Raw genomic sequence first — 24596 nt, forward strand, 5'->3', positions numbered from 1 at the left:
GCGGTTTTTTAGGTTAGATGGCCTTGGGCAAGTACAGAAAGGGCAACAGCCTCAACGGGTGCAGGGCAAAGACAGGACATGCGGGGACCAAGCAGCAATCGGTATTGTAATTGTAAACTGTCGAAGCTGCGTTGGTAAAGTACCGGAACTTCAAGCGCTGATAGAAAGCACCGAAGCCGAAATCGTTATAGGAACAGAAAGCTGGTTGAAGCCAGAGATAAATTCTGTCGAAATTTTTACAAAGGTACAGACGGTGTTTAGAAAGGATAGATTGCATGCAACCGGTGGTTGAGTGTTCGTCGCTGTTAGTAGTAGTTTATCCTGTAGTGAAGTAGAAGTGGATATGATTCTTGAGTTTCTCCCGGCGTATTTGATAGTCAAAATATCCACGGGTGTGCTGCCGGTCTACAGTGTCCAACGGGCACTGTAGACACTGTAGACCGGCAGCACACCCGTGGATATTTTGACTAGAAGTGGATAGTTCCTGTGAATTATTATGGGTGGAGGTTACACTCAACAACCGAGCTAGGTTAATAATTGGCTCCTTTTACCGACCTCCCGACTCAACAGCATTAGTGGCAGAACAACTGAGAGAAAATTTGGAATACATTTCACATAAATTTTCTCAGCATGTTATAGTCTTAGGTGGAGATTTCAATTTACCATATATAGACTGGGACACTCAGATGTTTAGGACGGGTGGTAGGGACAGAGCATCGAGTGACATTATACTGAGTGCACTATCCGAAAATTATCTCGAGCAATTAAACAGAGAACCGACTCGTGGAGATAACATCTTGGACGTACTGATAACAAACAGACCCGAACTTTTCGACACTGTATGTACAGAACAGGGAATCAGTGATCATAAGGCCGTTGCAGCATCCCTGAATATGGAAGTTAGTAGGAATATAAAAAAAGGGAGGAAGGTTTATCTGTTTAGCAAGAGTAATAGAAGGCAGATTTCAGACTACCTAACAGATCAAAACGAAAATTTCTGTTCCGACACTAACAATGTTGAGTGTTTATGGAAAAAGTTCAAGGCAATCGTAAAATGCGTTTCAGACAGGAACGTGCCGAGTAAAACTGTGAGGGACGGGAAAAACCCACCGTGGTACAACAACAAAGTTAGGAAACTACTGCGAAAGCAAAGAGAGCTTCACTCTAAGTTTAAACGCAGCCAAAACCTCTCAGACAAACAGAAGCTAAACGATGTCAAAGTTAGCGTAAGGAGGGCTATTCGTGAAGCGTTCAGTGAATTCGAAAGTAAAATTCTATGTAGCGACTTGACAGAAAATCCTAGGAAGTTCTGGTCTTACGTCAAATCAGTAAGTGGATCGAAACAGCATATCCAGACACTCCGGGATGATGATGGCATTGAAACAGAGGATGACACGCGTAAAGCTGAAATACTAAACACCTTTTTCCAAAGCTGTTTCACAGAGCAAGACCGCACTGCAGTTCCTTCTCTAAATCCTCGCACAAACGAAAAAATGGCTGACATCGAAATAAGTGTCCAAGGAATAGAAAAGCAACTGGAATCACTCAACAGAGGAAAGTCCACTGGACCTGACGGCATACCAATTCGATTCTACACAGAGTACGCGAAAGAACTTGCCCCCCTTCTAACAGCCGTGTACCGCAAGTCTCTAGAGGAACGGAAGGTTCCAAATGACTGGAAAAGAGCACAGGTAGTCCCAGTCTTCAAGAAGGGTCGTCGAGCAGATGCGCAAAACTATAGACCTATATCTCTGACGTCGATCTGTTGTAGAATTTTAGAACATGTTTTTTGCTCGAGTATCATGTCGTTTTTGGAAACCCAGAATCTACTATGTAGGAATCAACATGGATTCCGGAAACAGCGATCGTGTGAGACCCAACTCGCTTTATTTGTTCATGAGACCCAGAAAATATTAGATACAGGCTCCCAGGTAGATGCTATTTTTCTTGACTTCCGGAAGGCGTTCGATACAGTTCCGCACTGTCGCCTGATAAACAAAGTAAGAGCCTACGGAATATCATACCAGCTGTGTGGCTGGATTGAAGAGTTCTTAGCAAACAGAACACAGCATGTTGTTATCAATGGAGAGACGTCTACAGACGTTAAAGTAACCTCTGGCGTGCCACAGGGGAGTGTTATGGGACCATTGCTTTTCACAATATATATAAATGACCTAGTAGATAGTGTCGGAAGTTCCATGCGGCTTTTCGCGGATGATGCTGTAGTATACAGAGAAGTTGCAGCATTAGAAAATTGTAGCGAAATGTAGGAAGATCTGCAGCGGATAGGCACTTGGTGCAGGGAGTGGCAACTGACCCTTAACATAGACAAATGTAATGTATTGTGAATACATAGAAAGAAGGATCCTTTATTGTATGATTATATGATAGCGGAACAAACACTGGTAGCAGTTACTTCTGTAAAATATCTGGGAGTATGCGTGCGGAACGATTTGAAGTGGAATGATCATATAAAATTAATTGTTGGTAAGGCGGGTACCAGGTTGAGATTCATTGGGAGAGTCCTTAGAAAATGTAGTCCATCAACAAAGGAGGTCGCTTACAAAACACTCGTTCGACCTATACTTGAGTATTGCTCATCAGTGTGGGATCCGTACCAGATCGGGTTGACGGAGGAGATAGAGAAGATCCAAAGAAGACCGGCGCGTTTCGTCACAGGGTTGTTTGGTAAGCGTGATAGCGTTACGGAGATGTTTAACAAACTCAAGTGGCAGACTCTGCAAGAGAGGCGCTCTGCATCGCGGTGTAGCTTGCTCGCCAGGTTTCCAGAGGGTGCGTTTCTGGATGAGGTATCGAATATATTGCTTCCCCCTACTTATACCTCCCGAGGAGAACACGAATGTAAAATTAGAGAGATTAGAGCGCGCACGGAGGCTTTCAGACAGTCGTTCTTCCCGCGAACCATACGCGACTGGAACAGGAAAGGGAGGTAATGGCAGTGGCACGTAAAGTGCCCTCCGCGACACACCGTTGGGTGGCTTGCGGAGTATAAATGTAGATGTAGATTTAGATGTAGACTCCAACTCGGGACCTTTGCCTTTCGCGGGCAAGTGCTTTACCATCTTTTTTTTCTTTTTTCTTTTTTTTTCTTTTTTTCTTTTTTTAAATTTTATTTTGGAGTGGTAGTGGACAGGTGGGGGCTCGGGGGGCAAAGTGGGCAGTGGTCGAAACACGAGGCCTGGCCACAGTGTCCCCCTCACCACCACCGAGCCTGTGGTGCTTAGCGAAATGGGAAACACAGAAATCAACAGTAGTGGAAGGCGTTGTTGTTATTTATTTATTTGCATGTGTTTTGTAATATCCACTATTATGATGAAATTATGTGAACACATCGGCGAAAGAGAAAAGAAATATAAATTCTGGTTAAAGAAAATGAAGCAGTGTTGGGTCGACACCAAGCCTGGTTAAGGCATCAAAATGAAAAAACAGAAAAATCATATTTGGAACTCACAAAACAAAGGAAGACAACACAAATAATAATAAGGAGAGTTAAACGTCAGTACCAAAAAGATATACTTCTAATGATAGAAACAAATAGTGAAAAAACAAACTCAAGAGACTATTACAAAATATTTGGCAGACAATTACAAAGATATGATCCTCCAACATTAATGTTAAGAGATAAAGATAATAACATAGCCCATAGCAATAGTAAAAATACAGAAATTCTAGCAGAAACATTTAACAAGTTACTAAATTGTGAAGATCCCCCAGAACTTCTTCAGATAAACACAGAAACCCCAATTAAAACACCAGCAGAAAATATAAATCCACCTACAATTAATGAGGTCTACAGAGCTTTGAAAGAACTCAAAAACTACAAAGCAAGTGGAGAAGATCAAACGTTTGCTGAACTTTGGAAATATGCAGCAGAACCAGTAAAGATAGCATTACACCAATGCATAGTAAAAATCTGGACTGAAGAGAAATTACCAGAAAATTGGACTACTGCTATAATACATCCATTACATAAGAAAGGAGAAAAATCAAATCCAGACAACTATAGAGGAATTTCCCTTTTGGACTGCACGTATAAGATCATGTCAAGAATACTATACAACCGCTGTAAAGATCAACTAGAACTGGAACTGGGAGAATATCAAGGAGGATTTAGATCCTGGAGAAGCTGCCCAGAACAGATAATCACCTTGAAGTTAGTTATGGATGTCTACAAAAGAAGGCAAAAACAACTAGTCATAACCTTTGTAGATTTCAAAAAGGCGTATGATTGCATCCATAGATCTTCAATGATGAAAATATTAAGGAATTTTGGACTTCATCCTAAATTAATAAAAATGATACAGTTAACCTTAACAAACACCAAATCCAAAGTAAAATTTAGAGGAGAAATATCTGAACCATTTACGATTAAAACAGGGTTGAGACAGGGAGATTGTTTATCACCACTGCTATTCAATTGTGCTCTTGAATATGTAATGAGAGAATGGTACAAGGAAAATCCTATGAATATTAAAATTGGAACTAAGAAAGATAAAATAAACCTAAATTGCTTGGGATTTGCTGATGACCTAGCATTACTAGCTAATAATATTCAGGAAGCCACGAAACAAATAACAAGCTTACAAAATATAGCACAAAAATTAGGACTCCAGATATCATTTGAAAAGACTGAAATAATGGTAACGGATCCACTTGTAATAGATCACATCACAGTGAACAATAGGGAAATTAAAATAGTGAAACAATTTAAATACCTGGGTGAAATTATAACACATAAATTGGACGAGAAACCTGCATGGCGAGCAAGAACTAATAAAATGATAAAAGCTCAAAAACTAACATGGTCTACGTACAATAAAAAATGCCTATCAATTAAAACAAAATTAAAACATTACAAGACGGTGGTTCAACCAGAGGTTACATACGGAAGTGAAACTCTTTTTAAAGTCACCCAGAAAAACAGAATTGACAAAATTTTAAAAGTAGAGAGAAGAATTGCTAAAACATGCATAAATAAGAAATATCAAAAAGCTGGGCAATGGCGGATAGTTCCAAAAGAAGTGGTATACAGAGAACTGGAACCCATCACCGATACTATACGAAAGAAAAGGATCTCTTTTTGTGGTCACATTCTGAGGACACCAGAAACCAGATTATCAAGGAAAATTATTGAGAAACTCTGGAATTTGAAACAACAAGGAGGATGGCTTAAGGAAATAAGAGAGGATATGGAAGAACTGGAAATAACTCTGGATGATTTGCAGAACAAAACGCCAAATTTAAAGAAGTTGAGGGACACAGAAATAAGATTTAAACCAAAAATTGACAAACGACATACAATGAAAAGGGTATTTACAGATGAGGAACGACGAAAAGCATCGGAACGAATGAAGAGATACTGGGCCACTCGGAAGGGGAAAATACCAAAGAAGAGGACCAGAAATGATTGACTGAAGTGGTCCAATGAGGCCGTAAAAGCAGAAGAAGAAGAAGAAAGAAAAAGAAAAGAAAAAGGAAAAGCAAAAAGAAATAAAATCCGTGCAATCTGCGACGCGCTCTCCCATCCGCGGAGGTCAGAAGTAGAATCGATCGTAGCCGGTTTGAACTCAGACACCGCCGGGGGAGGAGGGGTAGGTGCCGCTCTCTGAGCCAGGCACCCCCCAACTCAGTGGAGGTCTAACAAAGACCGCTCGAAGATAGTTAGCAAATAATATTCGGTAACGTGGCGTGTTTTCGAGAGCTGCATGATCTGTTCGTAAATAGGTCCAGAAGTCGAGGCGGGATTTAGGTCCCTCATGAAAGAGACAAGCGACCGCCCACCCTTTGACCCACGTAATAGCGTGACATTTGGCGGCGGGAAAATGTCTGTCCTCCGGGTATAGAAACATTCGAGGTTCGATTGTGTCTGGTGGCACCGGGAGATAGCAGGCAATGATTTGCCGCACGAAGCGCCATACATCTTGCGATGAGGCGCATGTCAGACGGTGTTCTCAGTGTCCAGTTTCTGGCAAAGGAGACAAAGAGGGGATTCTGACAAGCCAATGTTGTGCAGTCGCTGCTTCGTGGCAAATTTCCTGTTGACTATGTGATACCACAGTGCCCGGACGTTCGTAGGGAGGAAGGGCTGGTGGACGGTAGTCCACACTATGGGCCACTGGATGGAGAGATGTTTGGTCTCCATCACATTCCAGGGAACACAGCGCAGCAGCAGGCTGTAAAAATCCTTAGTCCTGGGAGGGCGCGTATCTGGGAGACTGGTATGTATGTAACTGTAGTCGACGAAAAAGGTCGAAATATGGGACAAATGAGGCACCATCTACGCTACACAAGCACGAGTCACGCCCCGTCTTCACAGCTCACCTTTTGTCAGTACATCGTCTCCTACCTTCCAAACTTTACAGAAGCTCTCCTGCGAATCTTGCAGAACTAGCACTCCTGGAAGAAAGGATATTGTGGAGATATGGCTTAGCCACAGCCTGGGGGATGTTTCCAGAATGAGATTTTCATTCTGCAGCGAATTGTGCGCTGATATGAAACTTCGCGGTAGATTAAAATTGTGTCCCGGACCAAGACTCGAACTCGGGACCTTTGCCTTTCACTGGCAAGTGCTCTACCATCTGAGCTACCCAAGCACGATCCACGCCCTGTCCTCACTGGCAGAATGAAAGCTGTGAGGACGGGGCGTGAATCGTGCATGGGGAGCTCAGATGGTAGAGCACTTGCCCGTGAAAGGCAAAGGTCCCGAGTTCGAGTCTCGGTCCGGCAAACAGTTTTAATCTTCCAGGAAGTTTCATTCCAGTGCACACTCTGCTGCAGAGTAAAAATCTCGTTCTAGCAACATCCTTATTTGACTCACCTGACTCTACTTCTACAGTAAACCGAAAAACGCTAACACACGTTTCAGATTCAGTAAAGTAACAACCACATATCTTCTGATGAGTTCCACAAATAACTTCTAAGCGGCAGGCAGACATAACACAAGAATGTAAAAACCACTGAATGTAAGTTTCAGATCGTAGAAGATCTGAACTGAATTAAAAACACAAAGCATAATATTTTTTAACAAAAATCTTAAACAGACACTATCAGGAATTAATATCCGAACAACATGTAATGACTAGACAGTGGATGGATGTTAACACTAACATGTAAATATCCCACAGATATTCACTAAAACTAAAACTAAGCAAGCACAGCATTTTATAACAACAATATGAAACAGATATCATCTGAAAATTATTAAAAGCATTAAAATGTATCCAGAACAACACGTGGCGTTCTACGGGTGTTACCGAGCGAGGTGGCGCAGTGGTTAGCACACTGGACTCGCATTCGGGAGGACGACGGTTCAATCCCGTCTCCGGCCATCCTGATTTAGGTTTTCCGTGATTTCCCTAAATCGTTTCAGGCAAATGCCGGGATGGTTCCTTTGAAAGGGCACGGCCGATTTCCATCCCAATCCTTCCCGAACCCGAGCTTGCGCTCCGTCTCTAATGACCTCGATGTCGACGGGACGTTAAACACTAACCACCACCACCTCTACGGGTGTTGGTGCTGATGTCAGAGCCACTACTTAACACCACCTGCTCACAATTGACTGGCTGGATGTACATCTGTTGTTTACAGTCGTTAGTTCAAGCTACCACCATTGTTGCCGCACTAACATCGCTTACACACCAGGAATTAAATCAGTCTCAGAACTTTTTGGACAGATGGTGTACCTGTATGTGATGGTACCACACCTCGACGCTATAAAACATCTCCACTGAATTGAAAGACCAGGCTTCCCAAAATGTGAATGTGGAGAGAATGAAGACGGTAACCACATGGCACTTGTGTGTCAGCGAGACAAATAAGCGATGAATTCCCTACTCCTACAGCTTAGCAGTGGAAGAATGGATCATTCCGTTTGAAAAATGTCAAATTTCCTTGATTTGGCTCTGAAACTGCCACGGTACCTAGCCCTCCCACAGCATGGAGATGAGACTTCAAGGAAACTTCAGTTTATTTAGTTGCAGGATATAGAGGGTGTAACTGAATTCCCCTTACAGGCAATGAGGACTTGTAGTGGGGACCAAGATGGTTATGTTTAGCATAGGAACTCGTGTCCAGACAAATATAATTTCCCTGCTACACGTAAAATATCACAACACACACTCAAATCTGTCACATTTTCAGTGCCACTGACTAGGGTATTACATACGTCATTCAGCGATCGCCTGGGTAGAGAGAGTAAGCGGTCTCTGACACACTTTTGATATCAGATTAATACAGTAATTAATTGAAATGATCAATTAAAGTATCCTCTCCCCTTAACCTACTGTTTCTGGGGTTCATAAACCACATAGCAGAACAGTAGGGTAAGGAGAGGGGGAAGGGTGGTTTAATTGATAAATTTAATTAATTATCACATCAATTCGATATCAAAAGTGCGCCGGAACAAGCCCCACTTCTCACCTGATGACACGTGCCCATTACAGGTTTGCTTGCATGCCATTCAGCTGAGTTTGTGATCTGCCATGAGAGGTTTGTATCTGCAGTTGTGCTTGTGGTCTTTGTTCATATTGTACTACTGTATCCACCCAAATACGTTTGTACATCCTGTTGAGTTCATTGTCTTTGTTCATCCTATGCTACTGTACAGTAGTAATCATTCACTACAGTACGCCATGCAAGGATGACAGTTCAAACCAACATCCTGAAATCGCTTCAGGCAAATTCTGGGGTAGTCCCTTTGAAAGGGCATGGCCGATTTTCTTCCCCATCCTTCCTTAATCCAAGCTTGTGCTCCATCTCTAATGACATCTCGATAGGACGTTAAAGACTGATCTCCTCCTCGCTACAGTACAGAATCCAAGCTACATTTCATTTTTAGTGCATTGCTGTTGACCACAGTACGCTACACATTGTTATTATATGACGAAGCTTGGTGCAATGGTAGGGCTGTTCGTCAATTCTATGTGAAGCATTTTCCACATCATCATACACCTTCATACTCCCTCTTTGCTACGGTGTAGAAGTGGGCCTTAGAGACAAGGACATTCACCACCAGCAGGGCTGGTTGTGGTACTCCATGATGGCACTGAACATAGACTTTAAAGAGGCTGTACTCCATGCAGTGGAAGAGGATTGACAACAAGTACCAGAAACATAGCAGTTAGACTGAAAGTGGGTCACCAAACTGTCTGGAGTGTTTTGTTCAAATGGCAGCTACACCTGTACTATCCCCAGAAAGTACAGGCAAAGTAGACACAGGAGTTTGCATCTTTTGACCAATTCTGCGTGTAGTTCTTGCATTATTGTGTGGAAAAACCAGACTTCCCATGGTGGATCCTTTTCATGAATGAAGCCAAGTTCACCAGGGAAGGTGGGAAACCTTGACAACAGTCATGGTGGGCTAATGAAAACCCACGTGCTGTGTACCCCCATGGATTCCTGGAACAATATGGTCTGAACATTTGGGCATAGTTTCTGGCTGGATGTGTGAATTGCCCATACCTTCTTCCACCATATTTCATTGGTAGTGCATATCTGCAGTTTGTTGATGGCATACTGCATGAGCTCTTGGAAGATGCACCATGTGTGCACAACATATGGTTCCAGCACGATGTTGCACCACCTCATTTTACACATGTTGTCCAACATCATTTGGACCAACGATTTGGGCAATAGTGTATATGTCATTGTGGCCTGATTGCTTGGCTAGCATGTTCTTCTGACTTGAACCCGCTAGACTACTACCTGTGAGGTCGCATGAAATCCTAGATTTACGAGACTCCTGTGGCATTCGGAGAAGATTTACTGGCGCGGGTTATGGCTGTGGCAGATACTGGAGCATCAAGGATTGGCGATCATGTGTCTTGGAACATGGTACAGAGATACCGTATTTGTGTTGACATCGGTGGCCATCACACTGAGCCCCACTTATATGTGGACCCAGATGACGAACAACAGGAGACAGAGAGCAATGTGTGTTGTGGTATTTTGTGTGTAGCAGGGAAATGCTACATTTCAGGACATGAATTCCGATGCTAAACTTAACCGTCTTGGTCCCAAATACAAGTCATGAAAGTCTGCAAGGGAATTTAGTTACACCTTGTATATACAATGCTGTATGCTTTTAAAATTCTTATGACATTTTTAAGCATGGTCTTCATTGTAGCCATTGATGGGCAATCTCCTGGGAGTTAAATTTTTTTTCAGCACTTACAGTACATCGAAAATTCGTCGTGTAATTCGATTTTTTCCCTCAGGTCAGTTGCAGTATGCAGTGGACGCAGTGAAGTGGGCGACAGACTACTTCATAAAGTGCCACGTGGCTCCCACGGAGCTGTACGGTCAGGTTGGCGATTTCGACCTCGACCACAAGTACTGGGGTCGCCCAGAGGAGCTCAACATGTCGCGGCCCGCCTTCAAGATTGACGCCCAGCACCCAGGTTTGTCACATTCCGTAGCTGCAGGAACACACTACCATGTTTAATTCTCTATTTACTGGTATCAACGTAATTCAGTGCAGGACTCTTCCTACGTTTGGTGAAGAGTATGCCTTGCACCCTTCGTTCGATTGTTATGTATATCCTTCATGCGTATTAGAAAATTATTCTTTCAACAATGCCATGTCAAATTTCGTCCGTTACCCTTTCGGAGCTTCGCGAGAGAACTAGTGCTTCGCCTGTAAAGGACTTGAACAAACATGCACACTAAACAACAAAATGATGCACTGTCTTGCTGGTACTAAACCATCCCATCTCGGTCATTTCATTGATCTAAAGAATTAAAAACTTTTCAGGCATATCCAGATACACAATACCAGTGATAGTTTTTTCCACGAAGAACAAATGTCTACACTTCCAATATGCTAAAGGCACAAAACGTATTAACTTTTGGGGAGTCACAAAGGTGTTCCAGGGTTGCATGTGTATTTTCGCTGCCCATATTCTGCATAACTGTTGAATCATCGCTTAAGAGTAACGCACCAGTTAAATAGCCATTTTGACTGTGCACTACGCTGGCGCTCCTGGTGGCGGAATGGAGTACCGACACCCAATGTGAATCAAACTTGAGATTGTTTGCTACAAAACAACACAACTGCCGATTCTGTAAGTTATCTCAATAAATTTCTGTATCATTCCAAAGTTGTAAAGTCCTTTTTGACTCGCTTTGTGTAATGTTTCCTCAACCCATGATGTTTCGTTTCCTCGTCCTCTTTTGGATGCTTCACTGTTTTGTCAGGCATCTACATCTACATCCATACTCCGCAATCCACCTGACGGTGTGTGGCGGAGGGTACTTTGAGTACCTCTATCGGTTCTCCCTTCTATTCCAGTCTCGTATTGTTCGTGGAAAGAAAGATTGTCGGTAAGCCTCTGTGTGGGCTCTAATCTCTCTGGTTTTATCCTCATTGTCTCTTCGCGAGATATGCGTTGGAGGGAGCAATAAACTGCTTGACTCCTAGGTGAAGGTATGTTCTCGAAACTTCAACAAAAGCCCGTACCGAGCAACTGAGCGTCTCTCTTGCAGAGTCTTCCACTGGGTTTTATCTATCATCTCCGTAATGCTTTCGTGATTATTAAATGATCCTGTAACGAAGCGCCCTGCTCTCCATTGGATCTTCTCTATTTCTTCTATCAACCCTATCTGGTATGGATCCCACACTGCTGTGCAGTATTCAAGCAGTGGGCGGACAAGTGTACTGAAACCTACTTCCTTTTGCACCATGCATCAATTCCTTGCAGATCCTCCTGCATTTCAGTACAATTTTCCATTGTTACAACCTCTCGATATACTACAGCATCATCCGCAAAAAGCCTCTGTGAACTTCCGATGTTATCCACGAGGTCATTTATGTATACTGTGAATAGCAACGGTCCTACGACGCTCCCCTGCGGCACGCCTGAATTCACTCTTACTTCGGAAGACTTCTCTCCATTGAGAATGACACGCTGCGTTCTGTTATCTAGGAACTCTTCAATCGAATCACACAATTGGTTTGATAGTCCATATGCTCTTACTTTGTTCATTAAACGACTGTGCGGAACTGTATCAAACGCCTTGCGGAAGTCAAGAATCTGGCAATGTATCTGTCGTCCAAACACTACATGTGTTACTTTAAAAACGGAAAGCAACGCTTTGTAGCTACGAACTGAAGTCTATCTGGTGTTCACAAAAAGCGCCAACGTTCCCAGAATGACTATGGTTGCATAACTATTCCATACATTGCTTAGACTTCATACCAAATCTTACCATGGGTAGGTTTCCTTTGGTGTGTCTGTCGATCTCTAGTCTCTTACACCAGAGTGCCTAGGTGAGCCTGTCTTCTGGATTCGCCTTCCCAAAAATGGTTGAAATGGCTCTGAGCACTATGGGACTTAACATCTTAGATCATCAGTCCCCTAGAACTTAGAACTACTGAAACCTAACTAACCTAAGGACATCACACACATCCATGCCCGAGGCAGGATTCGAACCCGCGACCGTAGCGGTCGCTCGGTTCCAGACTGAAGCGCCTACAACCGCTCGGCCACACCGACCGGCTCGCCTTCTCATTGCAGTTTCACCCAACACCATTAGCCATGAAGATATTATTCTTCCTGTGGCCAGAGCACATCTGCTGTCCATAGCAGGTTTCCCCTTGGCCTTTAACCCAAGAATGATGGAAACTGAATTAAATGTTCCGATTAAGATCCCTGTAAGTCATGGTCGGCCAGACATTCTGCACGCATGCAGATCTGCTGCCCATGTGCAACTTCCTGGTCACCAGATGTATAAACAGGGAAACGGAACAGTCACCGCTCACTTTGTTTATGTCTCTAAGTACAGATGTCTCCACTTCACTTTACCCACTAGCTGGGCTTGCACTGTACCTCGGACACACTCTAGCTGTTTTCACAGTGTGCAGTGCAATCTAGGGAAGGTATCGTGTTATTCTATCGCTCTATCAACAAACGCCACGTTTCTAAAATAAAACATAAAAACAATTGGTGCATAAATATGCCAGATTGGTTTTATGCCCACGTTAGGCACCTAAATACCCTTCATGGCAAGGGTCTCATACATGTCTCTCAACAATTAAACAATAATTTTTAAGCATGTAAGTATACCTTGAACAACCGGTTTAATGCCATCTTTTCAAGATGACAATGTTCACCTATGTAACATGGAGCAGGGTGAGGCACAGTTAGTAAATAACAATTTTAAATTACAAAAAAGAAAGAAATTCAATACACGCTCATCATTGGCGACGAGAAAAGATGAAATTAATGTCAGGCAGAAAAGCACAGTACATTGATAAACGCTATCAGTTGCGAAGATTTTCGTCATTAATACTCGATCGAAACCTTGATGTATTCATTGTCCTTACGCAGAAAAATCTTTCATGCACATAAGTAGATCTGAACATGGTCATAACTGCTTCGTGATAGAGGCGTGGAAATTCTTTCTGTGAAAGTTCTCATAGAATTCTTTTCTACATCGTATTGCAAAAAACTTGTACTTCAGTTGTGTATTTCACTGCAGGTCGAACTGTTCCATCTGTAGACGCTTCGGAGCAAGCGGCCGTGTAAAGCGGCGAATGATAGGTGACACACTTGTAACGTCTACAAATTGTGCTCATAATTGCTGCTTAATTTTTACAATTATTGATATGTACTCTTTAAATCTAGCACTTTCGTGGAGCAAACCGAGGGCAGGGAATTGTGCAGTGTTTCCAGACAGTAGTTGGCTCTACCAAAAAGCAAAAATGGCTCTGAGCACTATGGGACTCAACTGCTGAGGTCATTAGTCCCCTAGAACTTAGAACTAGTTAAACCTAACTAACCTAAGGACATCACAAACATCCATGCCCGAGGCAGGATTCGAACCTGCGACCGTAGCGGTCTTGCGGTTCCAGACTGCAGCGCCTTTAACCGCACGGCCACTTCGGCCGGCACCAAAAAGCAAGCTTCCTTTCAAAAGCATTTAGTTTTTCCAACATGTCAGAAATTAAGTTATGTTCATGTGTGACGCAATCTCCAGGAGATATGCAAGGTCTGATATTCAGCAAGCGCCATCTAATTTTGGTTCACTCTTTCCCTTCTCATGTGAGAAATGTGCTACGGCCAAACGTAAATAAAAAAAATCTTTTCAGGATTTTACCTCGACTGAACCAGTGTACTTCGATATAGTAAGGAGTGGCGCCGTCCTCCTCTGTAATTCCTCCGAGAACTGTTGAAATTGGCGATGAGTAAGCTAATGTGTTTTCACGCGCAACAATTTCCATGGCGTTTTCTAAAGTTACTGATCTTGCACAAAGCGCCTCTTGAATTCCATACAACGCCTCTTCTGTGCATCCTGGCTTTTCGCACATCAGTGCTACGAGTCCTCTATGATGACCTCGCATTGCCGGTGCTCCATCTGTGGTCTCTGAGATTAACCGATTCCAGTCCATATCGACACCATCAATCGCTTGCACGACAGCCTAGTAAGTCTGCACCTGTCGTAGTCACCTGTCCAAGATGTCCTCTGTTACACGCAGAGCGCTATCACACCTCGTATGTATATCACTACCTGAGCTGTATCTGTAAGATCTGTTGCTTCATTCACCGCGACGGAGAAGGTAAAAAAGTCCTTAGCCTCATTTGTTGAATCCTGTGCACATCGCCAGCCATAGCACTTAAAAGTTGCACTACTGTTTGTTCGGAAAGGCCGATTTCTTGAAACCTACTAATGTACGTAGGACACAAGTTCTGCAGCATCAGTGAGACAGTCTTTTACAAACGCCCTTTCACAAAACGGTTTCCCAAATCTTGCTATTCATGTGGCAGTTTTCAAAGTTGCTCGCAGTGCAGATGTACTGTAGTTGTCGTTCTGGAAAATCGAAAACATTACGTTGTACAGTAAAATAGATACGAATGTAACACGCGAAACGACGATTGCAAGAGGTATCAATTATTATGACATATTAAAAATCTGTTGGTGTGCCTCATCCACTTTCTTAGGCGCACTTAATGTGGCTGGCCGTTCTTCACTGTCCAGTACACTACACTCATCTTTTCGAAATGAGTTGTAGTGACTTTCAATCGTGAATTTACGCAGGCCGCCTATTATTCGCTGGCACAGCAAACACTGTGAGTTTTCAGTTACTGCTGTAAAGAAGAACTGCATTCCCAGCCGTGTTTAAATGACTAAGAACATAGATCTCCCGTTCTTTGCTTTTTTGCAGTTCTCGTCATTTCTCAGTATGCCTCTCGTAGCGCTACAGTCGCCCGATGGAATTAAGACTGGGTGTGCTTCGGTCCTCCCGGTACGCAGAGCTAGGTAGTGCAGTAGTTAGCAGACCGGACCCGCATTTGGGAGGACGGCGGTTCAAATCCGCGTCCGGCCGTCTATATTTACATTACTGGCCATTAAAATTGCTACACCAAGAAGAAATGCAGATGATAAACGGGTATTCATTGGACAAATATACTAGAACTGACATGTGATTACATTTTCACGCAATTTGGGTGTGTAGATCCTGAGAAATCAGTACCCAGAACCACCACCTCTGGCCGTAATAACGGCCTCGATACGCCTGGGCATTGCGTCAAACAGAGCTTGGATGGCGTATACAGGTACAGCTGCCCAGGCAGCTTCAACACGATGCCACAGTTCATCGAGAGCAGTGACTGGCGTATTGTGACAAGCCAGTTGCTTGGCCATCATTGACCAGACGTTTACAGTTAGTGAGAGATCTGGAGAATGTGGTGGCCAGGGCAGCAATCGAACATTTTCTGTATCCAGAAAGGCCCGTATAGGACCTGCAACATGCGGTCGTGCATTATCCTGCTGAAATGTAGGGTTTCGCAGGGATCGAATGAAGGGTAGAGCCACGGGTGGTAACACATCTGAAATGCAACGCCCACTGTTCAAAATGCCGTCAATGCGAACAAGAGGTGACCGAGACGTGTAACCAATGGCACCCCATACCATCACGCCAGGTGATACGCCAGTATGGCGATGACGAATACACGCTTCAAACGTGCGTTCACCACGATGTCGCCAAACACGGGTTCGACCATCATGATGCTGTAAACAGAACCTGGATTCATCCGAAAAAAAAAAGACGTTTTGCCATTCGCGCACCCAGGTTCGTCGTCGAGTACACCATCGCAGGCGCTCCTGTCTGATGCAGCGTCAAGGGTAACCGCAGCCATGGTCTCCGAGCTGATAGTCAATGCTGCTGCAAACGTCGTCGAACTGTTCGTGCAGATGGTTGTTGTCTTGCAAACGTCCCCATCTGTTGACTCAGGGATCGAGACGTGGCTGCACGATCCGTTACAGTCATGCGGATAAGATGACTGTCATCTTTACTGCTAGTGATACGAGGCCGTTGGGATCCTGCACGGCGTTCAGTATTACCCTCCTGAACCCACCGATTCCATATTCTGCTAACAGTCATTGGATCTCGACCAACGCGAGCAGCAATGCCGCGATACGATAAACCGCAATCGTGATAGGCTACAATCCGACGTTTATCAAAGTCGGAAACGTGATGGTACGCATTTCTCCTCCTTACACGAGGCATCACAACAACGTTTCACCAGGCAACGCCGTTCAACTGCTGTTTGTGTATGAGAAATCGGTTGGAAACTTTCCTCATGTCAGCACGTTGCGCCTGCCTCAGTGGCCGCGCGGTTCTAAACGCTGCAGTCCGGAACCGTGGGACTGCTACGGTCGCAGGTTCGAATCCTGCCTCGGGCATGGATGTGTGTGATGACCTTAGGTTAGTTAGGTTTAAGTAGTTCTAAGTTCTAGGGGACTGATGACCTAAGATGTTAAGTCCCATAGTGCTCATAGCCATTTTTTCAGCACGTTGTAGGTGTCGCCACCGGCGAATGAACTGAAAAGCTAATCATTTGCATATGACAGCATCTTCATCCAGTCGGTTAAATTTCGCGTCTGTAGCACGTCATCTTCGTGGTGTAGCAATTTTAATGGTCAGTATTGTAAGTTTCCCGTGATTTCCCTAAGTAACTTAAGGCAAATGTGGGGGTGGTTCCTTTGAAAGGGCTCAGCTGATTTCCTTCTCCATCCATACCTAATCCAAGCTTGTGCTCTGTCTCTCTAATCACCTCGCTGTCGACGGGACGTTAAACACTAATCTCCTCCTCCTCCGGGTACCACGAAAACGAGGAAGCGGAACCGCCGCCACTTATTTGGTGTACATGTTTAGTCACATAAATGTCGCTGTTCCAATTTGCCTGCTCCAAAACCGACACCCATCGGGTAACAATCAAACACTTGTGAATATGTCCCGCGCGCGAGCAAACACCATGCACCAGGCATTTCCACCACGGAGAATTCTCGTTCGCTGTTGCGCTTTTGCTGATGTTTGCTTCACTGTAAATCGTCTTTAGATACCCGAACATTGTGTGTAGTTCTAATACTGCTCACCACGGCACACAGTGTTTGACTCGAGTGGACATTGTGTTGACAGGTTCTGATCTGGCGGGGGAGACAGCAGCAGCCCTGGCAGCAGCTTCGCTAGTGTTCCGAGGGGACAAGCCAGAGTATGCGGACCTGTGCCTACGTCATGCACGTGAGCTGTACCACTTCGCAAACCAGCACCGCGGTCTCTACCACGAGAGCATCCGGGGTGCCGAACCCTACTACGAGTAAGTGATATTTGCGAATGGAACAGGATAATACGGTGGAAATGGTAGTGGCACCAGAAGTGATATTGAGTACACTTCTACCAAACTTCTTGGCATATACTTAGATACGAAATTAACCTGGCAGAGTCACATAGACAACATATCTCGAAAGCTTTCGCGAGCTATCTATCTAATGGAAAAAATTACACACCTGTGTTTCTGAGAGCCTGCTGATTAATTCCTATTATGCATTCTTTCATTGCCATATTAGCTATGGTATTCTTCTATGGGGTAATTCTCCATGGTCCAGAAAAAATTTTATTTGGCAGAAGAAAGCCATCAGGAGCATCTCTGGGATTACTAAAAAAAAACATATCATGTAGGTCATACTTCAAAGAATTACAGATAATGACAGTCCCTTCTCTTTTTATATACAGCTGCCTTTTGTACATAAAAGAAAACTTTAACAGTTACAACCTTAGGCAGTCCATTCATAATCATAACACTCGTCAAACATTTAAGATAGACATACCAACAACTCGACTCAAGAAAACACAAGACAGTTATGAATACATGGGAATAAGACTTTTCAACACATTACCTGTGCAGGCACATTGTGTCTCTCTTAATATATTTAAAAGTAAGACTAAAAAATGGCTGAAAGACAAAGCTTTTACAGTGTTAAAGAATTTGAAAACTCTTCAAAAATAGACCTCACGTACGAAACAACTTGCAACTCTGTTTGTACCTCTTCCTAAGCTTTTTTGATCTCTGTAGTTCCACATTTAACTGTTAAACATGTGGAGAAATCCTTATGTATGAAATGTATTCTTTTATTATGCACATTCTTTAAAATACACACTTTAATTATGTGGGATATCTTTATGTGTCAAATGTATTCCTTTATTATGTATGTTCTTTTAAAATGTATACTTTAGCTTTGTTTGATACCTCACATAGTTATATTTCTTAATATGTAAATTGTACATTACTCATGACGACATCAATTGCATGGAAATGCTTAAAGATGGACCTTCCCTTGCGGCTTGTAAATGTAGATGTTTGCTTCCAAAAATCAAAATTAACGATCCTATCCAAATCTTAGTCACAACATGTGGAAGTTGAAACATACAGGAGGCTGTGATTCTTGAAATTTTCCCCGCATAGAGAATGTTCCATGAAGTTTCACGATTGCAGCTGGATGACATTGACGGTATCAACCACCAGTCATTCAACCACCTTCAGGTGAGTGTTTTGCAGGGGAGATTGCTAGTTTACACCATTCATCATGTGGTGTGGAGATCATGCGCAAAATCAGCCACTACATGAGCGATCTCCTTCAATTTTTGCGCACTCCTCGAAGACTGATCTGTCTATAGGGACATGCATTATATTGATACTATATGCGTACTATCTGTCAGAATGCAGGCTCGTGGAGTTAAAATTCAGATGTCAAGTTTACAAAATTAACTTTAGCTAGATGTGTCATTAGTCATAAAAGGTATTCTCTTCGAACAAAGTAAAGAAATCATCAGGTCCTACACCTTATCCAGTTGAAAGCTGCTATCACAATCAATAAGATCTTCCACCAAATGTATGAGGCGGGCCCAAAAGTAACCAGAATCGTAATGCTGCATATCGTGTACTTCTAGTAGCAGGTTGCGCCGCCAGAGGGTTGTAGTAGGAGCTCTGCTGAATCATTCTGCCACGCGGCGTCACCCAACAGTGAGAAGTGTGGTTTCTTTGGCAGTTCTTTGAGTGTACGTACAGTGCAGACGTGACACGAGGAAGTGGTTAGTTCTTACGAACAATGTGCGGCAGTGAAGTTTTGTTTCTTGCTTGGCAAGAACGCAGCAGAAACTGTTGTGATGATTCAGACAGCTTACAAAGACCATGCTCTTAGTAAAACACAAGTGTACAAATGGTTTCCTCGGTTTAAAAAGGGAGAAATTGTGGTTGAAGAACAGCCCCATTCCGGTTGACCTTCAACTGCTCAAAACGAAGACAACATCGACAAAATTCATGATCTCATCGGTGAAGATCGACGCAGGACAATCGACCAACTCGAGAACTTGTCCGGGTTGTCCTGGAGCTCAATTCAGCGCATCTTGACCATCGATTTGGGCATGCGAAGAGTGGCAGCAAAATTCGTGCCGAAGCTTCTTACCGGAGATCAAAGGGATCGTCGTGTTCAAGCCTGTCTCAAAATGAAAGACATGTTCAAAGATGATCCACATTTTTTCAACACAATCATTAAAGGTGATGAGTCATAGTGCTATGGGTACGATCCAGAAAGTAAACAACAGTCATCACGATGGAAGTCACCTGGCTCACCTCAACCAAGAAAAGCTCGACAAGTGAAATCGAATGTGAAAATGGTGTTGATCTGTTTTTTTGACATCAAATGGATCGTACACTCTGAATTTGTTCCTGAAAACCAGACAGTAAACCAACAATTCTGTTTAGAGATTATGAAATGACTTCGCAGAAGTTTGTCGCGAAAACGTCCGGCTTTGTGGGATTCTCGTGTGTGGTTCCTGCATCACAACAATGCTCCTGCGCACACGGCTCTCAGCGTTCACCAGTTTTTGGCCTTAACAAAGATGAGTACTTTGAGCCACGCACCCTATTCGCCGGATTTAGCACCCTTGGACTTCTTCCTGTTCCTGAGGATGAAAAGAGACTTGAGAGGGAAGCGTTTTGCAGATGTGGAAGACGTAAAATTCAATGTCATGAAAGCGCTAGCAGGCATCAAAGAGGACGAATTTAAAAGGTGCTTTGAACGCTGGAATGAACATTTGGACAAATGTATTAATGCTAATGAAGAGTACTTCGAAGGAGATTAAGGTTGTATTTGAAAACAATAAAGTATAAGCTTTCTAGAAAGAAATTCTGGTTATTTTTGGGTCCCCCCTCGTATTTCCATTGATTCCTTAATAATAGAGTTCCAGAAGGATCTCATTGAGACCAAGATTTCCATGGCAGAATAATTCTCTGAATGTCCTGTGGAGATATAATGCTTGGCTATGGCTGACTTAGTGGGCTGCAAAAGGTGTCTGTGGCCATCATGTTCAATGCACATTTCATGCACTGTGCACATTGTCTAACCAGTAGGCTTACTGGCACAGTATTCTGTAGATTGCAGCCCTCCTTAATCCCAGATCATCCTTTGGACGCATGGATTTGTAGTGGCATCGATTGTGCTGGGTACATCGATGCTGCTGGGGTGAGGGGAGGTCAGAAGTAGACTTGTCAGATTGGCTGGTATGACTCCCTCTAGCCAGACAAGTGGTTTCTCAAGTGGGAGAAGAAGAAAATCCAGTCACACTCAGATTGGAAGCAGTTCATTTATTTCTCCAGCTCAGCATACATCAGAGATCCAATACCCAAGTTCATCAGGTGGGGGTGGGCGTCGAACCCACAGTCCTTGACGGCAGTGCACAGTCAGCATCACAGGCACAGATTGTCAGCAGTGCAGCAGGATTTGGAATGTAGGTAAACATTCTGTGCAGCTGATGTGAGTCAGTGTTGTCCATGCAGACTTGCTTATGAACTATAATAAATCTTATGAATAATTCACATTTGCTGTTTTGTAGCACATGTAGATGGAAGTGAGTGTGCCACATAAAATTAATTTTTTCTGGAATGGACAGTCTAAAGAAAAATTCAGTGCACTACCTACATTTCATATGCAGCAATGTGTGACCTCATGTGAATCAAATGTAACTCCTACTTTTCATTGCAGACTACTCAAATTTTTTATGGTGGGTTACTTCGTTTAGAAGTATCTCAGTAGCTGTGATCATGAATGAAAAGATAGGAACTTCAATATAATCTGTAATATGAGGCTATATGTAATGAGAGAGTCAAATTTTTTCACTGCATATTTTCTGTAACATTGAGAAAGAAAACAGAGCAGTCAGCATGCATGTGACAAGCTGCTGGTGTTACTACTGCTGCACGAACTGGATGGTTAACCAGCATTCTCTGTATCTGCATCTGCAGGTGAATACAACTAGGCTGGACAGTGCAGTGAGTCAGCACACAGGCTACCAGATTTCTTTGTGTTCTCACACTTAAGGTCTAGCAGCCATTTCATTTTGCTGGCTTGCCATTTGGCAGCTTGCAGAGAGAGCAGTGTCATCCAGGGAGTGAAATCTGGGCCCTAACAAGCAGTGTCTGGCAATGGTAGTTGCTGAGCAGGTCAGTTACTGGAAGGTTCCAAGTTAGACCCTCAGCCCATCAAAGCTGATGTCAGAACGTACAGCTTGTGGTTCCACAGAATGATGGACGTCGGTGATTGCACCAGCAGACAGTGGTAGACTGACAATGTTTTCCCCATCACATGCAGTTGTTGCCCACTCCATGGCTTTTGCTGACGCAATGTCTTTCACCAGCTTGGTGGCCAGAATATCTACTCGACAGAATCAGGTCTGTTGACAGGCAGGTGCCATAGATGACACGCAGTTCCCCTGTTGCAATGCTGTGGGAGTGTCCTGGATTCTAGTAACTCTGGTTTCTGATCAAGTGGTTCCGCCAATGTACTGAGGCCATCTGTGATGGTCTGTGAAGTGCCAGCTGATTACTACAACCAGTGCAGTTACAGCAGCAGTGATTTACACTGTTCAGCCCCACCAAATCTGTTGCATTGCTTGTTTATCAGCTTTAGGAATATTGGCATGTGTCTTGATAACTTTCTTACCTACATGAAAAGCTTGGTGTCCTCTAGAACATCTTGTGATTTATCCCAGATGTAGTTGAGATAGATCATTTACTGTTGGAGGAATGTAATCAGTTTTGTAGGGAAGATGTAATTTTGAAATCGTCATGTGTATTTGCATTTTCTTTCATTGCACCATGACATATATGAGGGGGGACCCGAAAGAAACCAGATCGTTGTCATAAAAAATTTATTGATGAACCTTTTTACAAAATTACTTCAGTCACCTTCAAAATACTCTCCATTACAGGCGATGCACTTGTCAAGTCTCTTTTCCCACTGTTGGAAGCATGTTTGGAACTCTTCAAGTTTGATATTGTCCAGTGCCCTTTGCGATGCTGTTTTTACCGCCTCCACATAGTCATAACGCTCCCTTTTTAGCGTTTTTTTCATTCGTGGAAATAGGAAAAAGTCGCACGGGGCTAGGTCCAGCGAATACGGAGCGTGGGGAACGACAGACCACCTCTGAGATGCCAAATAGTGGGTCACTTGTAAGGCCATGTGTGCTGGAGCGTTGTCGGGATGCAGAAACCAGTCACCTGATCGCCAAAGTTCTGGGTGTTTCCTCCTCACATCCTCTCACAGACGCCTTAAAACATCCAAGTAAAAGTGGTGGTTAACAGTCTGGCCAGGGGGTACGAATTCCCGATGGACAATTCCACGAACATAAAAAAAGACAATGATCATCGTCTTCACATTTGACATCACTTGCCTTGCTGTTTTTGGTCTGGGAGAGTTGGGAGCCCTGCACTGGATTGACACTTGCTTGGTTTCTGGGTCATACCCGTAACACCAACTCTCATCCCCTGTAATGACTTTGTGCAAGAAGTTTGGATCACATGCAATCTCTGTTATCAAGTCCTGACACACATTCATGCGGATGGTATTTTGCTTCTGTGTGAGAAGGTGCAGAAAAAATTTAGCAGCAACACGTCTCATGTGCAAATCCTCACTCAAAATCTGCTGGCACGAACTCCAACTGATTCCTCTCTCTGCTGAAATTTGGTCGATTGTTTGGCGACGATCCTCGCTGATCTTTTAGCGGACCTTTTGAATGTTCTCCCCACTTTGCGATGTTGCAGGGCGTCCAGAACGAGCTTGGTCTTCAACACACATCTCACCACTATTAAAGCGCCCAAATCACTTGAAAACCTGCGTGCGGCTCATAGCGTCCTCCTGGAAAGTTTCCTGAAGCATTTGGTGTGCTCCATTGCAGTTTTTTTTTTAAGCAGGAAACAAAATTTCACACACACTCTTTATCCTTTTAAAGTTACCATAACGACTTCGCAGAGGTAACCCGCCAACAGTCAGAGAAACACGATACCACACTTGCACATTCAGCTCTACACTGACGCCATCTGCACAGTTGTTTCATGAAGGTCTCTACTAACACCATCCAGCGTGAGAACCCTGCACTACATCTATGAGTGGCAGCGCCCTCAGAGTCCGGTTCCTTTTGGGTCCCCCCTCGTACATACATAAAATTGTTCTTGATGCCACATCTTTGTGTTTATTAGTTCACACAGCTGTGTGGGCACTCTCAAATAGATGGAGATTGTTGTTGAGAGATGAAGCAGGCCTATACCATTGCACCCATGTAAATTTCATATGTGCTACATAAATAGTAGTTTTCGACTCATGCCTTTACAATTAGCCACAGCTGTTATGCCTAAGTCAACATCAAACATATTTTATTCCAGGTGGACTGAAATGTCACTCATTGAATGTTATGTACACACAGGGGGGCGCGCGCGCGAGTGCGCGCACGCACACACACACACACACACACACACACACACACACACACACTCAAAACCATTTTACACTAAATTTTAATATTTTGTTAGGAAAACTGACAACATTCTCCCAAAAATGAATTAAAATAGTCCCAGTGCAACACATCTGACCACAGTTTTCATGGTGTTTCCCTCGGTTATCAAGTGAATGATCCTCCCACAGTTCCCAATTGAGATTCCCTCTGCTCAGTTCCCAGACTGATATTTGGTTGAAAAGGACTGCAATTCTTTAATGGTCTGCATCTCAAGGAGCCACATTTGTTTCATTCTTTAAGTATACACACTTTCTGTACATAATTTAATCCCTGCAACCAGTATATTATTAAATTTCATGCAACTACTGAATTGAAGAGTAGTTCTAATTTTAGTATCGGTACAGAATTGCTGCAGTATCTGTAGCGAGATAGCCAATTGCTACACAACCACACCACTTGGTAAAAGTTAAACTAACACTTTCATTCAGAATGGACATCTGTGCTTAGGTAA

At 43.4% G+C, this 24596-nt stretch overlaps 1 protein-coding gene across 1 annotated transcript in view; it reads left to right on the plus strand.

Annotated features, from left to right (window-relative positions):
- The window catches only part of LOC124544740 (endoglucanase E-4-like), a 383436-nt gene that overhangs the window by 324221 nt on the left and 34619 nt on the right, over nt 1-24596 (plus strand). Inside the window, exons 4-5 of the mRNA XM_047123399.1 lie at nt 10236-10418; nt 17438-17615. Coding sequence (XP_046979355.1) covers nt 10236-10418; nt 17438-17615 — 361 coding nt within the window. The remainder of the gene's footprint in view (nt 1-10235; nt 10419-17437; nt 17616-24596) is intronic.

Source organism: Schistocerca americana, chromosome 8, assembly GCF_021461395.2.
Source record: "Schistocerca americana isolate TAMUIC-IGC-003095 chromosome 8, iqSchAmer2.1, whole genome shotgun sequence".
NCBI classification, from domain to species: domain Eukaryota; kingdom Metazoa; phylum Arthropoda; class Insecta; order Orthoptera; family Acrididae; genus Schistocerca; species Schistocerca americana.